The sequence below is a fragment of the Chenopodium quinoa genome, unplaced genomic scaffold (genome assembly GCF_001683475.1).
Source record: "Chenopodium quinoa cultivar QQ74 unplaced genomic scaffold, ASM168347v1, whole genome shotgun sequence".
Classification (NCBI taxonomy): domain Eukaryota; kingdom Viridiplantae; phylum Streptophyta; class Magnoliopsida; order Caryophyllales; family Amaranthaceae; genus Chenopodium; species Chenopodium quinoa.
Genome location: NW_018744367.1, coordinates 8,068,381 through 8,086,040, shown reverse-complemented (window position 1 = coordinate 8,086,040; position 17,660 = coordinate 8,068,381). Strand labels below are relative to the sequence as shown.

Sequence of the window (17,660 nt, the reverse complement as noted above, 5' to 3'; positions counted from 1 at the left end):
ACGCGCTCATACCCTCCCACGCCGACGCCGTGCGAACCACCAACCCCCTCCCTACCCCGTCGAAACTCTAAACCTATAAAAACCATCCCCAACCCTCGAAAAACCCTAACAATCCCCAATCGGAACCCTTGGCGCCGATCATCGATTCCATTTCACCCAATTTACCCCAAATTTCCTCAATTACAACAACAATGAGCCCACTAACAATGGTGTCGGAAAACCCTAAACCCCAAATGTTACGTGCGACAAAACCCCCGACGAACAACCAGAAGCAAATCGTCGAAAACCATTGAACCAGAAATCCGTTGCAGTCGAGATACGCTGGCAAAAATTGATGTTGAACCGGAAATTTCGTTAGCCTAGTTTGATCATCATCTAAACCTAGGGGCTAAGGCTATTGTTAAGCCTTTTGGTGAGGTAGGGCCTAGCTTGGAGTTGGAATTCCGCCGCCTCGAAGTTGTCAAGGCCTAGATTGGTGTGCCGGACAGAAGCAAGGAGTCGGGGCTGGGCTAGCAAGGGGTAGCGGGGAAAGAAGTAGATGGTGGTTTTTTTTTCAATGGGGGTATTTTAGGCATTTCACTTTTTCGCCCTTTTAAAACATTAACCATGGTTAATATTTCCTTAAATTGTTTAACTAATGTTACCACTTAATTGTTTTTGGAAATTATTGATTATCAAAGATAATTAGATATTTTAGTGCTTAACATTGAGAAAAAATTAAACATGATGAGTACCATTGAAAATTTCCTATAATGATAGCAAAGATGGAAAAACTAAACAATTTTCTCTAATAATAGTGAAGCAAACAAGAAAAAGAAAGTAAAAATTTGTAATACTTGTTGTATGAAGTTCTCCATTAATGGCCTTCGTCTTTCTCTCTCTTATGCAAGAAGACCCCAACAAGTTTTACTGAATAAAAGTACGGATACTTTCAATTGCCTTACCTCACCTTGAGTTAGAGTGATAATGGCACTAATGATGGCTAGTAAAAAAGTTGTTCGCTCCGTCAAATGCCTTTTAGCATACTAGCTTGACAATTGCCTTAAAAAATAATTTTTCTCTATGATTCCGCAGATTCTAAGATTTTTTATATTACAATTATGCCTCTTGATAAATATTTGATGTTGATCACTTGGATTTCCTCATAAATTTAGTACTTCCTCCATGTTTTAATAAGTGTTACAGTTTAACCAAACATGTATGTCGAAACACGACTTTGACCATTAATTTATCTAATTATATGTTAATAAAATCATAGGAAATTTTATTATATGAAAGTATACATTATAATGAATCCAACAATGTCTTATACAATAACAATTGTTTTTAATATATTAGTAAAATATCCAAGTCAAAGTCATAATATAAATAGTAAAAAAAAGTTAAATTATAACACTTATTAAAACACGGAGGGAGTATTTATGTCTTTCTGAGATTAAAAGTCAATCTCCACCTACTATGCATGTAGTAAAAATCCTTTGGATTCCAATATTTTGATTGATAATTACTGCCACATGTCACATAATGATTAGCTTTTACAAAAATAAAAATCCTTATCCACCATCTCTCGCTTTTCTCCATTCCCACCCCATTCCCCACTTTCCACCACTCACTGCCAAAAGCCCATTCATTCTCTACTCTATTTTTTTTTTTTGTTTGTTTTTTTCTCTCTTTACTTGCAATTATGTATTCATGATCTTGAAATTTCACCATGCTCGTAAGTCTTGTATACAACTTACTAAACTTTGTTTGTTAATTTGAATCTCTAGCTTATCTAATGTATTATGATACTAGCATTTTGGACTAGCCTTAAAAAGTTTAACCATTTGATTGGGATTAATACTATATATAATTGTGTTTGGGCTTTGATCTTTTGATGCCTCTCCATTAAGAACCTATAATGTTATGGCTAAAGATGCATTGTTTTGTTTTTGTCTCTTGTTAAATAGATGGGCTGCGCGGTGGTCAGAAAGAGAATGGGTGGTGATCGTCGATTATTGGTTATGTTGATGGCAAAGGAGGAAGGGCTAGGCCGAGTAAAATACTTCCTTCATTTTTCTTAAAATGCATTACTTTCTAAATGAGGATGTTTCAAATTAAATTCATTATCATCCTTTTTAATTAATAAATTCTCTCAATATATCTTTCATGTTATATAATATTTGCCTTTTTTTTTTATTTTATTTTTTATTATTTCGTATGACACACCTATCATACAATACTAATCTAACATGTCTAATTTAGCTCTTTTAAGTGGGGCCGCAACGGCGGGATAATTGATGGGATATACAAGTATATTATTTTTAAACTAGGCAATCGTATTTTAGTACGTAGTATATAATTATTGATGATTACTTAAATCATTCTCATACATCTAATCCAAAATTTGGGCTAGAAATTAAATTAGAATTTAGGCGCACCTGTATTTTGGATTTCCCTCCTATCTTTTCATCTTATTTTCCCCGATCTAAGACACTATAGGCATATAACTCATTCCAGTTTTCCTCTATAGCGGATCTTGATTTGAATTAATAAATCATAGTTAACCTTACAATCCGTCTTTTCCTTCTCCTCGTAACACATTTTTATTCCGAAGAGATTTGTTTTCATACGTAACAAAAATGGTGGTGTTGAGGCTAAGTGTGGCCGTATTTGTTCTGCTAACATTCGTGCCGTTGTGTGTTTACTCACAATCACCCTCTCAACTTTGGGTGGACATCACACTGGTGAAAAGTACTATTGCCAAAGATCTTGGAGCATGTAAGTTTTTAACTAACAAATAACTCTTAAAATTACGTGACTACTTTAATTTTTTATTTAAAATAGTGAAATAATTTATATTATTTGGTTGAAGATTGCTTGGATGGGAGTTTACCTGCATATCATTTCAGCAAAGGATTCGGTTCTGGAGCAAACAATTGGCTTTTGCACATTGAGGTAATTCTTAATAATGGTACTCTTAAGTCTAGAATAGTTAATTTTGTCAATTTGCCTTTAATTATGTGTTAGAGATTTAAGAGTAATTAGAACAAATTTTAGTTACATGTTTATACGGTAGTTGAAAATTTATACGAGTAGCTTATAGTTGAGAATCTTCAGAATGATTTTTTAATGTACAACTGATTGTACTTTGTTCATGGTAAGCAAAAAATAACTGTTAGACATTATTTTTTTTTGGTGTTTAGAGAGCCACAAGGGCGGGGGCGAGAATCGATCCCAAGATCTCCTAGAATCGGGAGGGAAGCTCTAACCACTTGAGCTATCCCTCACTCTCATAACTGTTAGACATTATAGATAGATAATATTTGTCATAGATTTGAGATTTTGGATATATTTTGGATATAGTTTGTATCCCTGATTCCTGTCATACTAGGTTTCCTAACTAGATTGGCTTGATTGTACTTATTTAATCTGCATATTTAAATTTTTTTTTTCAATTGAGCACATAAGCACAAAATAACCTTGATTGATTAGGTACAAGTTTTTTTTTCTAAAAATGCAAATTGATTTGCTAATGGATTGAGGGTAACAATGATTTGCTACTGGATTGAGAATAATTATGATTTGCTACCACTTTGTATCGATAACAAATATAGAATCAGAATCATACTAAAAAGATAATAAATCATGATAAATCAATCAAATAAAAGTCTCAAGTGATTGATTGATTTGATTTGGAGATGAAGATTGATAGTAAGATTATTGGTACTTATTAAGCAAAAAATTTGACTTAAGTTACTAGTTTTGACAATGGAGATTGATCACTCGTTAATAGGGATGTCAATGGGGCGGGGCGGGACGGATGTTGCCTTTTCCATTCTCATTCCCACCTAAAATTTTCATCCCCATTCCCATCCCCGCGGCGGGTCTAAAATTCATCCCCATCCCCGCCCCGACGGATACAATTCCAAAACCATCCTTACCCGAACCCCCACTTGGATATCCACCCCCACCTAATCCTCACCTAAGACCCGCCTAATCCCCGCCTCCCGAATACACAATCCTTCATAATTAATAAAGATTGCAAAAAGAAAAATATTATTGTTAAATTACACATTTTTTTTGTTTATAATATAAGTGTATTACAAAGTATAATATTTACTATTTTATTTTACATAATTTTTTTAATATAAAATAGTATAAAAGTATATAATTTTGTTTTTAAAAATATACGGAAGTGGGGATGGGGCGGGTACAAAGTGGGGCAGGTGGGGATGGGGTGGGTACGAAGTGGGGTAGGTGGGGATGGGGCGGGTACGAAGCGGGACGGGGATGGGGCGGGTACAACCTAAAATCCACCCCCGCCCCATCACCCATGGTGGGTATGGTTTTTATCCCCATCCCCGCCCCACCACCCGCCAAACCAAGATCCATCCCCGCCCCAACGGGGATGGGGCGGGTCTCCTATTTGACCCGCCCCCGCCCCACTGACATTTCTACTCGTTAATACATACTTCGTATATGATGATGTAAATATTGATGTTTTGGTAGGGTGGTGGATGGTGCAATGATGTAGAATCATGCTTGGAGAGGGCTAGCACTCGTCGCGGTTCCTCACACTACATGGCTAAGGAAAGGGTCTTTCCTGGAATATTAAGCAACAAAGATTCCCACAACCCAGGTTCATATTTCTGTATTTTTATTTAACTTATTATTGCTTGCTTGCTCGGTTAATGAGGAATGCTAAGCTTATGTTATGCATTATTGATTAATTTCTGTCCCATGGGACTATATATTATAAGTATGTACAATGTACTCATTTAGGGGCCGTTTGATATGTATGGGGTAAGTTTCCATTAACTATGTTTGCCTTGGCCTAGTCCGAGATTGAAGGATTGGCCGAGATACTTGAGGGTTGAGATCTCTGACCTTTTCCCCTAACTACAAAAGGTAATTTTAAGCATTGTAATCCTATAATAGTAATAATAAGCCATATAAGTGAGGTTCCTTGCGAAGTGCTTGTTGAAAATCCTTCTTCAATTCGACTACGTGTGTTATGATCATGCCCCAATTCTACCCATTATATATATATATATATATATATATATATATGCTGAAAACAAGACTTAGGGTGAAAACTAAAAACAGATAATCTCAATCGTCCATTGTTACTAACAAGATCCGATGGCTTAAAAGCTTAATGATCTTTCCAACTTTATTTCCATTATTATTATATGTATACAATGGTTTAGAGTAAACTATATACTACCTTTGATTATTATTTGTTGTAATTTTTGCCATTTTTGGACGCTAACATTACTTGCAACTTTTCATTTTCTTTCTTTTTTGGCAGTTTTTTTTAGTGGAAATGACTATTTTGCCCTTAATTTAAAAACATAAATTATGATTACTATCCTAAACTGATCACATTACATTGTTAATTTTTTGGTTAACAATTAACCATTATTCATTCAAAATTTCTGCCAACCACTATCATAATGAACATCATCCAACTATGAAACTCTAAATTCATCATCGATTTTTTTAGTTCTTGAAATTTCGTTCCCCCTAGATTCATTTGAAAATCGTTCTTCATTTCGTTCTCCCGGAAAATTTCATTCTTCAATCGTTTTCCCTGTAATCGATTTGTGAGTTCCTGATATTCGTTTTCGCAAACTCTAAATTGTCTAGCCCCAAATTGGTTTACATGGATCTTCATCTCTCATTTCTGGGTTAGGGCTTTCTCTGGGTTTCGGGTTGGGGTTTCAAGAACAGGGAAGGTGGCCGGATGGGTGATCGGAGGAGGGGGCTGGGTGGGGTTTCTGGGTAAGAGTTGGCGTTTTCAGTGTCGCCGGGTGATTTTACGAGGAGGGGGTTGAGTTTGTTTGGGGAGGGATCGCCGAGGATGGCGGCTGAGGGTGGAGTTGCTAGTGAACAAAGGTGGTTGTGTGTTGGTGGTTATGGTCGGTAAATTAAGGGATGGGTGATAAGAGGAGGGGGCTGCCGGAATGCCATGGATGGAGGTGGAGGGGAAGAGGCCAAAATATTAATAGATTCTCTTTCCTCTTAATTAAAATGCACTAAGTGTGATTTAGAAATTTTGCCTAGGTTTCCGTAAATGCTTCCAAAGTTGCAACAAACCTTAACCGGAGATAGTACAAAAATAAGATAACTTTATCAATTTGACAATATTTATGTAAATATCACTATACATTAAAATAAGGTAACTATATCAATTTTGACAACATTCACATAAAAGTCACTATCTACAAAAATAATATAATTATATCAATTTTGACCACATTTACATTAAGGTCACTATATACAAAAATAGGGTAATTATATTAATTTTGATCATATTCTCATAGAAGTTACTATATACAAAAGTAGGGTAACTATATCAATTTTGCCCACATTTACATAAAGGTCACTATATACAAAGATAAGATAATTATATTAATTTTGATGGTAACCTCCAACCATAGACAAGCAATACCCAATCTGAGAGCCACTTGGATTCCATACCTTGCTACCACGGCTTCTGCATCCTCCATATTCCACCTTCTTGCCATATGTCGCTACAACAGCCCATACCTCTCCCTTCTCATTACAAGCAATAACACCAAGGCCCACATATTTGCTGCCCAAATGCGCATCCACATTCACCTTCGTGACACCCATACTAGGTTGAATCCATGCTACAGCCAAAAAGAAATCGGCTTACAAACACCTCTTAGCATAGATGCTAATCATCAACAAGCTTAGTAAAACCCACTGATGTTGAGCAGCAAATTTATAACATACAAAGTATTTTCCAATCAAAATCAACCAAATTCGCTTACTAATTAAAATCTATAATTAAAACGTAAATTCCTTGAATCTGATTACTCTTATCGTCAATTATTTTCCACATTACACTACAATTTTACCAATTTTCCAGATTATTGCATGCTTGGTGTTGAGCTAAAAGATGCACGTATGATAAATAATCTTCACTGAAATAACCTATAGTGATGCTAGGTATTGTTTTTAAGGGAAAAGGAAGCTTCTCTTTAACTAATTAATTGAAGTAACACCAAAGTACTTAAGAGTCGTCTATATCTCTGAAAATTGGCATGCATCTAAGCATGAGCAAAGTTAAACAACAAAACATAAAAGCAACAAGCCCAAACATAAAGTATCGAAAGCAATGAAAGTCCAAAGCAGAGCAAACGTAAAGTGATGCTAGGTAATTCAACTATCGATTAACAAATAGCACCACTAACACAATCGATTAACAACTAAAACCTAGATTATCATTATTCGACTGTATAAAACCCAGCAACTATCCAAATTCTACGATCAAAGATGCAAAATCGAGCTAAAATCACAAAAAAAAAAAAAAAAAAAAAAAAAAACCTAATTTACTCAATCAACAAAAATATACACAAATGTAGATCAAAGAATGCCATACAAAGAAATTAAATCAAATTTTGACATAATTACACTCGTATAAAACACGAATAAGCATGAAAAAGCTCAAATAAGTGCTACATACAACTCACAATTGAATTCATGACAAAAGAAAATCGACCCAAAATTACACAAAAAAAAACTTAATCTACTAAAATCAAGCAAAATCACACAAATGCAACTCAAAACTACTCCACCAAACTGATTCAAATAAAACTCAAAAAAATTCTAATCGAAAAATCTGTTTGATTTACAAAAAAACCATAGAATATACCAAATTAAACAAAATTCATAAACGAAAAACTCACTTTTTTGAAGCTAACGACGAAATTGATGAAGATTGAAGCAAATTCCTCAGTAATTTGTTGAATTTCAGCGTTTAATTTGAGTTGGAAAGGATAGAGAATGAGGGAGATGAAGGAGAGAGAAAAATAGAGTAAAAAATAAAAGAGAGATAATGGATAGTCCAAAATTAGGAAACAAAACCCACGATCATGATTAAATACATGCATAATCTAATCTAATCCGTTAGATGAGAATCCAATGATCTAGATCACCAATTTTTAGTTTTCAGCTTTTGACTTGTTTTCACATGATCCACTCTATATATATATATATATATATTGTTGTTAAAATTAGGTGTCTAAAACAAAAGCAATAATAAAACAAGAACAAAATAAGGGAAGGAAATTCGGTGTGGCGTGAATAATCACTGCCTTTGAAAACGAATTTCTTGTGCAACCGGGAAGCTCAATTGTATTCACCGGATCGTTTTCTAAGGTTACACACCACTCTCAGGCTAAGACACTTTAGAATGAGAGGTGGAGTCTATGCAAACTTATGCCCAAAGAAAGAACAATGTGTTCGGCTCAAAAATGTGTTTAGCTCTTGTGTTTACCATGTATATATGAGAGAGTATATATCAGAAAAATTCCGACTTCAAAATATATAGAAAGCAAGAGGGAAAATGAAAGATCAAAAGGAAGTGAAAAGATGGAAAATAATCAGTAATTAAAAGTGTTTTAATCATCATAAAACACCTCTTAAGTGGGAGGTTACAAATGGAAGAAGAAGAAGATTGGCTGCTCTCGCGCCCGGTTGGGCGATCATTCATTCATTTTCTAAGAGTCCTCTCGCGCCCGGTCGGGCGGCACTCGCCCGGCCGGGCGAACAACACTTGTTTTTACAAGTGTCCTCTCGCGCCCGGTCGGGCGACAGAACCTTAGAATTTTATGACTCTTCTCGCGCGTGGTCGGGCGCCCGGTCAGGTTATTTGGATTCCTTCCTTTACTCCAACAATCCCCCACTAAAGGAAGGAAGGAAAATCAACAAAGAAAAGAATGAACAACATATTAGGCATAAGAGGATTTTAATACATAACACTTAGATATTACATGAGTAATTTGAAATCTTAGTGTTTAGTGAAATGAGGCAATGAGCTACAAGTACAAGGGTGGATAAAACCTTGAAACCCTTAGACTCTTGATCATAGAGTGGATTGACCTTGAAACTCCAAGACTAACTCAAAAACCTCACAATACATACATCACTCCAAAATTTACATAGACTCCGCGAAAAGATATGCTCTTTTATAGCCAAGCATATTCACCTTAGGTCTAGTGGAAACTCTAGAAAACCGGCCAAGTTTTCATAGAAGATGGCTAGTCTTCACAACCACATAGGTGAGTCCTTAACAGCGCGTCTCAATAGCACAAGGACCCATTAAGTGTTTAAACAACTCGACCTAACAAATCAACATGCATTACAAACACCATCACCATAAGAACTAGGACAAGGTAATGCATCACATGGCCTTAAGTCCTATTCCCTTCGATGATTCTTCAACTTGTTTTCTTGCTAACCCTTTCGTCAAAGGATCAGCCAAGTTTTGTTCGGACCTTACATAGTCCAATGCTATGACTCCATTTTTGAGAAATTGCCTCACAACTTTATGTCTCATACGCATATATCTCTTTTTTCCGTTGTAGTTGTTATTATTGGCAACTCCAATGGCCGCTTGAGAATCACAATGTATGGACACTGGAAAAGAAAACTTCCCCCACAATGGAATGTTGGCTAGGAGACTCCTAAGCCACTCCGCTTCATGACCTGCCAACTCAAGAGCAATGAATTCAGATTCCATGGTGGAGCGAGCTAAACATGGTTGTTTTGAGGACTTCCATGAAATAGCTCCTCCACCCAAAACAAAAACATACCCACTAGTAGAGACAACCTCATCATTATCGGTTACCCAATTAGCATCTCAATAGCCTTCTAAGACATTAGGAAAGCGATTAAAATGCAAGCATACCTCCATGGTACCTTTGAGATACCTTAGAAGTCGACGAAGAGCAACCCAATGATCTTCACTTGGATTGTGAGTATATCTACTAAGCCTACTCACCGCATAGGCAATGTCGGGTCGAGTACAACCCTTGTTCTTTGCTAATTTGACATTGACATCATAAGGTACCTTGCTAGGAACAACATCAAAAGAATCAAACTTCTTCAAAATCTTTTCTACATAGTCAGATTGACTCATGGAAAAACCATTATCTGTTTTCTTTAATCGATTTCCAAGAATAACATCGGCTTCTCCCATGTCTTTCATTTCAAACTTAGTAGAGAGCATAACTTTGGCATCATTCACAATAGAAAGGTTAGTACCAACAACAAGCATATCATCAACATACAAGCGAATTATAACACAAGATGACCCAAACTCTTTAGAGTACAAACATGAATCCGATGAATTAACAACATAGCCATAACTCTTAAAAGTACTATCAAACTTCTCAAACCATTGCTTAGGAGCTTGCTTAAGACCATAAAGGGACTTTCTAAGCTTACACACTTTATGCTCTTGCCCTTTCACCCTAAACCCTTCCGGTTGAGTCATTTAGATTTCTTCATCAAGGTCTACATTAAGGAAAACCGTTTTAACATCCATTTGGTGAACCACTAAGTCATGAATTGCCGCAAGGGCTACCAAGGTTCTAATGGTGGCAATCTTAGTCACGGGAGAATAGGTGTCGAAGAATTCTATACCTTCCTTTGGGTGAAACCTCTAATGACAAGTCTAGCCTTAAACTTATCTATAGTCCCATCTGGTCTAAGTTTCTTCTTGAAAATCCACTTACAACTTATAGGTTTAGAACCCTTAGGCAAGTCACAAAGATCCTAAGTATGGTTGGACATAATAGAATCAAGTTCACTCTTAATGGCCTCTTTCCAAAAACTAGCATCTATAGACCTCATTGCCTCATCATAAGTCTTAGGGTCTTCTTCCAAGATAAACAAAGACACAACATGCTCATTCAAACAATTCACATCAAAGTCTTCTACTACAAAAGAAGCCAAAAAGTCCGGTCCAAAGAAAGACTCTAATCTAGGTCTCTTACTTCTCCTAGGTACAACTTCTACCACTTTGGTAGAGGAAGAGGGGAGACTAGAATTAGGCAAAGAGTCAACCGACGACACATTCACACTTGACTCACTAGCATGCATACCTACATTAGAAGAAGACTTGTTCAAAGGAAAAATATGCTAAAAAAATTCTGCATCTCTAGCTTCACAAGTCGATCTATCATTTAAAAGCATGAATCTATAGGCCGCACTATTATGAGCATAACCAATGAACACACAATCAAATGTTTTAGACCCGATGGTGGATTTTTTAAAATCCGGAAGGGCCACCTTAGCCAAGCAGCCCCACATTTTCAAAATTTTTAAATTTGAACTATAGCCCTTCCAAAGTTCATAGGGGGTTTTATCCAATTTTTTATGGGGCACTCTATTGAGAACATAACAAGCGGAAAGAACCGCCTCTCCCCATAAATTATTGGATAAACCGGAACTAAGAAGCATGACATTCATAGTCTCTTTTAAAGATTTATTTTTCCTTTCAGCAATAGCATTTGATTGGGGTGTGTAAGGTGGACTTGTTTCATGTATGATGCCATTGGCTTCATAAAAATCTTTTAAAGAATCTTTTTTATATTCACCACCTCTATCGGTCCTAACTCTTTTGATTTTTATATCCAATTGATTTTCAACTTCGGCTTTGTACATTAAAAATGCACTTTTGGATTCATCTTTTGTTTTAAGCAAATAAATTTGGGTATAGCGAGAAAAATCATCAGCAAAAGTAATATAATAATTTTTCCCACCCCTACTAGTGAAATTTTTAAAGTCCGCTAAATCCGAATGAATCAATTCAAGTAATTTTGTACTTCTTGAGACCACTTGCTTAAATGGTTTCTTAGTATGTTTGGCCTCAACACAAATTTGGCATTTGTCAAGTTCATCATCCATTGAAAAATTAATCAAATCCATGTCCTTTAACTTTTTCAAATAAGAAGAATTTAAATGTCCTAAACGATTGTGCCAAACATCCAAAGACTCAACAATATAAGCAAAAGAAGTACTTCCATTCTCATTCATGATATTCAAAACAAACAAACCATTATTGAGGTAACCTTTCCCAACAAAGTCTCCATTTTTAGACATTACAATCTTGTCGGCCTCAAAGACAAGTTTAAGGCCAGCTTTGTTGAGAAGGGCTCCCAAAACAAGATTTCTCCTAAGAGAGGGAACATACAACACATTATTCAAAAATAAAGTTTTTCCGGAGGTAAGTTTGAGATGGACCTTTCCTTTGCCAAGGACTCCGGCGGTACTACTATTGCCAATATAGACATGTTCGCCGTCAGAGACATCTTCAAACTCAATCATTAAGGCCTTGTTTGCACAAAAATGCCGTGATGCTCCGATGTCCAAAATCCACTCAGTTTTGTTCTCTACCAAGTTGGCTTCAACCACCACTGCAACAATGATGTCCTCCTTTTCAACGAGATTAACTTGGGAGGTAGAACCGTCTTTCTTGGCTCCATGCCTACGGGTGCATTGGTAGGCCTTGTGACCTATGACTCCACACACATAGCACGTTTCCTTCGTTTTTTGGATTTTGTTGTTATGAGTGAAATTGACTTTAGACTTGTTGCTTCCCTTTTTCTTGGAGAATTTCCTGTTTTTAGAAACATTCAAAGAAGACTCAACAAGGTGAGCCTTGGAAGAACTAAGAGACAAAGTTTCGAACTTATCCTCGAGGCGATTGGCCTCTTCGGTTCTCATGTGGCTGATAAGTTCTTGGAGGGTCATGTCCTTCTTCTTGTGCTTCAATAGATTTCGGTAGTCATTCCAAGAAGGAGGGAGTTGCTCCAAAAGAACATTGTCTCGGAGAGTCTCACACATCTTCATGCCTTCACCAAGGATTTCGGTTACCAAATTCTCGTAGTCATGGACTTGAGACATGATCGGTTTCTCATCATTCATCTTAAAATTGATCCACTTGCCCACCACGTATTTCTTTTTACCGGCATCATCCGATCCATATTTCTTCTCCAAAGAGTCCCATATTATCTTGCTTGACCTGAAATTGACAAACAAAGTATTATTCATGTGGTTGAGGAGATGGCCACGAACAAGCTTGTTGTCCTTCTCCTTCTTTTTCAAAGCTTCCGTTATGGCCGCCATGATTGCCTCAGTAGAGGTCTTGGCAGCTTCTTCCGCATTCTTAAGGGTCTTAATGACATCTTCATTCAACACATAGTCAACTTCCAACTGTTCAAAAAAGATTAGCAACTTTTGCGACCACCTCTTATAGTTGTTACCATCAAGCAGTTCCAACTTAGGGAGGTCGGGAAGAGTCTTGTTCAAAATGCTATTAGCAATAGACATGATTCGTTTTCAAAACTGTTGTTAAAATTAAGTGTCTAAAACAAAAGCAATAATAAAACAAGAACAAAATAAGGGAAGGAAATTCGGTGTGGCGTGAATAATCACTGCCTTTGAAAACGAATTCCGGTGCAACCGGGGTGCTCAATTGTATTCACCGGATCGTTCCCTAAGGTTACACACCACTCTCACACTAAGACACTTTAGAATGAGAGGTGGAGCCTATGCAAACTTATCCCCAAAGAAAGAACAATGTGTTTGACTCAAAAATGTGTTAAGCTCTTGTGTTTAGCATGTATATATGAGAGGGTATACATCAGAAAAATTCTAACTTCAAAATATATAGAAAGCAAGAGGGAAAATGAAAGATCAAAAGGAAGTGAAAAGATGGAAAATAATCAGTAATTAAAAGTGTTTTAATAATCATAAAACACCTCTTAAGTGGGAGGTTACAAATGGAAGAGGAAGAAGAAAAAGAATCCAAGGAAGGCAACCTAACAGCCGAATCTCGCGCCCGGTCGGGCGAGCATCAGCCAAAAGATTGGCTGCTCTTGCGCCCGGTCGGGCGAACATTCATTCATTTTCTAAGAGTCTTCTCGCGCTCGGTCGGGCGGCACTCGCCCGGCTGGGCGAACAACACTTGTTTTCACAAGTGTCCTCTCGCGCCCGGTCGGGCGACGGAACCTTAGAATTTTACGACTCTTCTCGCGCCTGGTCGGGCGCCCGGGTCAGGTTATTTGGATTCCTTCCTTTACTCCAACATAGAAATGAGAATATGAAAAAGCCAGTTAAAAACTGACGGAAGTGGGACCTGTGCCAACTTTTAAGTGGTTTTCTCATATTCTCATTCTCATTCTAGCAATTTCCTATATATATATATATATTGCAAGATTAGTAACTAAATGAACAATGTGGAAACATATCTTGATTCGGCCCATAGGAATGAGCTTTTCATCAATTGTGAGCATTGTGACTAAAAGCAAAGATGTGAAAGTGATTTATTCTTAGACATGTCATTTTTGTTTTTGCAATTGTAATTCAAAATATGCTTCAAATAATGTCAAGAACAGACTTCTACAATTGGAACCGCATTTTGCTAAGATACTGTGATGGAGCTTCCTTTGCTGGCAATTCCAAGTATGAAGATGGGGTAAATGACTAAATGTATTTCAGCCTGATTTCTTTTCAGATCTCACAATTACTGCTACTGATTTTCTTTTCTTTCTGTCTAACTTGTGCACGTTTATTGACATTATTGGACAGACCAAATCGCTTTACTTCAGAGGGCAAAAAATTTGGCAAGCAATGATTTCTGATCTTCTTCCACAAGGGCTCGCACATGCAGAGAAGGTAGATTGCTGAGATAAAATTATAAGATTAACTGTCAAAATCTTTTTGGTTGTGAAAATGATAGGTATATGACATAGACGCGTACTCTGATCTACACTCTGCAGGCTTTGCTTTCTGGGGACTCAGCAGGGGGTTTAGCAGTGTTTCTACACTGCGACAACTTCTCCAGGTCTCTACCAGGAAACGCTACTGTCAAATGTATCAGTGACGCCGGTTTATTCTTAGACATGTGAGTTCATCTTATTTACTCATGTCCTGTATATTTTAGCCTTCTTTTCCCCTGCCATATTTTTTTTTTTTTTTTTTTTTTTTTTTTTTTTTTTTTCAGATTTCAGATGATTGTCTTTTCTCTTGCAGAAAAGATGTAGGCTATAACGAAACAATTAGGTCCTTATACCATGACGTCGTTTCTCTTCAAGGAGTTGAACAGAATCTGAACCAAGAGTGCACCAGTTCTCAAAGCGATCCTAAGCAAGTACGATTTTACTAACTGCTTGAAAGTTGAAATATTCACATAATAATTAACTAGTTTTCGATCACATTATTACAAGGTTCTGATCTGATATGGCTCAATTTGTTTTACCAGTGCTTCTTTCCACAGTATCTTCTGAGTTACATCAAGACTCCGTTGTTCATTTTAAACTCTGCATATGATACGTGGCAGGTACTTTTACATTTCTTAGCTTCTGTATAACTGTATCATTTTGGTAAATTCATTGAACTTAATATTTCGAAAAGGTTTTAAGGGATTGATTATATACAGTTTCACAACATCCTGGTGCCATCTTTAGCTGATCGGAAAGGAAAATGGAATAATTGCAAGAAAAATGTAACTTCTTGCACTGACAGTCAAATTCAGATACTACAAGGTATAAACCAAAGTGCTAAATCTGTAGGTTATGATGCAAAAATCAGCCAATCATGGACCTGAAATTTTCTGAGCCCGTGTTTCAGATTTTCGACAGAAAATGCTCGAGGCTACATACTCTTTCTATACACATTCAAAAAGGGGAGGAATGTTTATAAATTCATGCTTTGCACATGGCCAAAGTGAATATCAGGAAACTTGGTTTGACATCGACTCCCCTAGAGTCCAAAACAAGGTACTTCTTCGTCATGGTTTTTTCTTACATATGATTCCTGTTAGTAATTAAGTACATTGTTTCACTAATACAGCAGCATTGTCGCTATATGTATCTACTCCTTTTTCATTCTGTCACGGCACATGTATATACCAAGGATCATACCACCTAGAACTAAGCTCCAAATCCAGATTAGCCCAAAGGATGAACCAGGTAGAAACACACAAAAAAACAACAAACGAAAAAAAAAAAAAAAAAAAAAAAAAAAAACATACCAAAGATCATGCCATATATATTAGCAATGTTGTTTAGTATATGATTTTGCATGTTTAATTCGCATTTGTTGGGATTTCTAAATTTATCCTTGATGATCAACTAGTAATAATACTATGTGTATCCTGCAGACTGTTGCAGAAGCTGTTGGTGATTGGTATTTCGAACGAAACGTGACAAAGTTGATCGAGTGTCCATATCCTTGTAGTGCTTCCTGTTATCATTCTGTACCAGCAGCATAGACCAAGATTTTTACTCGGTGAATTATCATAGCATTTGGAGAAAATCTATACCTGAGGATTTATAAACTTGTATGTACCTGGATTATTTGATGTTCAATCACAAGTTTCTGATCACTTTTGTACTTCATTATTACTAAAATTGGAGTAAATTCTGCTGATATGATACTATGATAGTTAAATTTTGATCAAAGGGTAGAGCAGCAACTTAAACAATCCAACTTCTTAAGCAACTTTGAGACCATATATGCCATATTACCATACAACACCTTAAGCCACGTTTAGTTCAACTTATTTTACTTATTTTTACGGAATAGATTAATGAGAAATTGCCAGTTGTAGCTTGTTGTAGAGCTTCAAATGCGGTTGATTACACTAAATTAAGGGATGTTTGGTTGGCGTATTTAGGATGAGTAAGGAAAATTAGTGTATCACACACAAGTAATCAAGTAGGGCAGTAGGGATGAACAATGGTTTTGAGTACCCGGTTTTAGTATTGAAACCGGTTTAGGACGTGTTCAGATAAGTTAAAATTCCAATAAGTTTAATAACTTCCAACAAGTTTTAATAAGAATAGTTCCAATCAAACCTAATACAATTATATTAAATTCAAATTTTCTATTAATAAAATAATATATAATACTCATATTAATTGTATCATTATACTCTATAGTTATTTTAGTACGGAGTATTGCAATATTATTTTTTTACTTTGTATAGGTTCACACTAGCCCGAAGTAACATATCATTAACATTGCAAAATCATGCTTATAAAACTTAAATTAGCCCAATGTCTATACATGTATAAAAATAGGATATTTTTGTTAAAAACTACCTAATAAAACATAAATTTTGTGAAAAACAATCTATTAAAAAAAAATGCTACTACTCTCTCTATTTTTTTTAATACTTGCTCCATTTCTTCGTGCGCGGAGTTTTAGGAGAAATTGAAGAAAATAATAAAATATGGAAGTAGTGAGGTAGGGAGAAGAATAAAAAATAGTAAAAAACAAAAGTAGTTGAGAGAATTGGAGGAGAGAGAATATGAAATTAATAAAATATGTTTAATGTTGGGTCCACTAGGTGAGAGAAATGAATTAAATATTGTAAAAGATTTCCAAATAAGGAAATGGAGCAAGTATTTAAAAACGGCCGAAAAAGGAAGGTGGAGCAAGTATTTAAAAACGGAGGGAGTATCTACTAAAGGTAAAATGTTGTAAGATAGTACCTTTGGCCGAATTTGTACCGTTGACCTAAGTTTATGGCGTTGACCTACCTCATAACACCCCCGAATCCACCGCGCATGTTGGTTTTCAAGGTGGTAAGGTTATATTCGGGATGGCTATTGCAGGATATTCCGAGTTGGCACGGTTGGTTTCGTACTTCGAGATGGAGGTTTTGGGAGTTGGAGGTGGTGGTTTTGAAGTTGGAGGGTGGTTTCAGCGCGGTGGAGGCAATTTCAAGCAAGCTGTATTGGTTTTGGAGATGAAAGCAGTGGTTTCGAGGTGGGTCAGCGATGGAAATCCGGCAAAGCTAGTAATTTACAACATTTTACCGTAAGTAGTTTCTTACAACATTTATCTTTTAT

At 36.3% G+C, this 17,660-nt stretch overlaps 1 protein-coding gene across 1 annotated transcript; it reads left to right on the top strand.

The window, feature by feature from the left end:
• The first annotated feature begins 1,475 nt into the window (after positions 1–1,475).
• On the top strand, positions 1,476–16,233 carry LOC110696629 (pectin acetylesterase 9-like). The gene is made up of 12 exons (XM_021873968.1): positions 1,476–1,717; positions 1,950–2,760; positions 2,855–2,937; positions 4,492–4,621; positions 14,199–14,278; positions 14,392–14,478; positions 14,583–14,707; positions 14,836–14,953; positions 15,065–15,142; positions 15,242–15,347; positions 15,433–15,581; positions 15,965–16,233. Exons 2-12 carry the CDS (start codon positions 2,622–2,624, stop codon positions 16,073–16,075), a joined length of 1,206 nt encoding a protein of 401 aa, XP_021729660.1. The 5' UTR covers positions 1,476–1,717; positions 1,950–2,621; the 3' UTR covers positions 16,076–16,233.
• Positions 16,234–17,660: the final 1,427 nt, after the last annotated feature.

What these genes read in the sequence shown, in the direction of transcription:
- LOC110696629 (XM_021873968.1), top strand. Translation starts at nt 2,622, where the DNA reads ATGGTGGTGTTGAGGCTAAGTGTGGCCGTATTTGTTCTGCTAACATTC. An exon ending in GCCGGTTTATTCTTAGACAT is followed by an intron (nt 14,708 to 14,835) that starts GTGAGTTCATCT and finishes TTTCTCTTGCAG; the next exon opens with AAAAGATGTAGGCTATAACG. An exon ending in CTCAAAGCGATCCTAAGCAA is followed by an intron (nt 14,954 to 15,064) that starts GTACGATTTTAC and finishes TTGTTTTACCAG; the next exon opens with TGCTTCTTTCCACAGTATCT.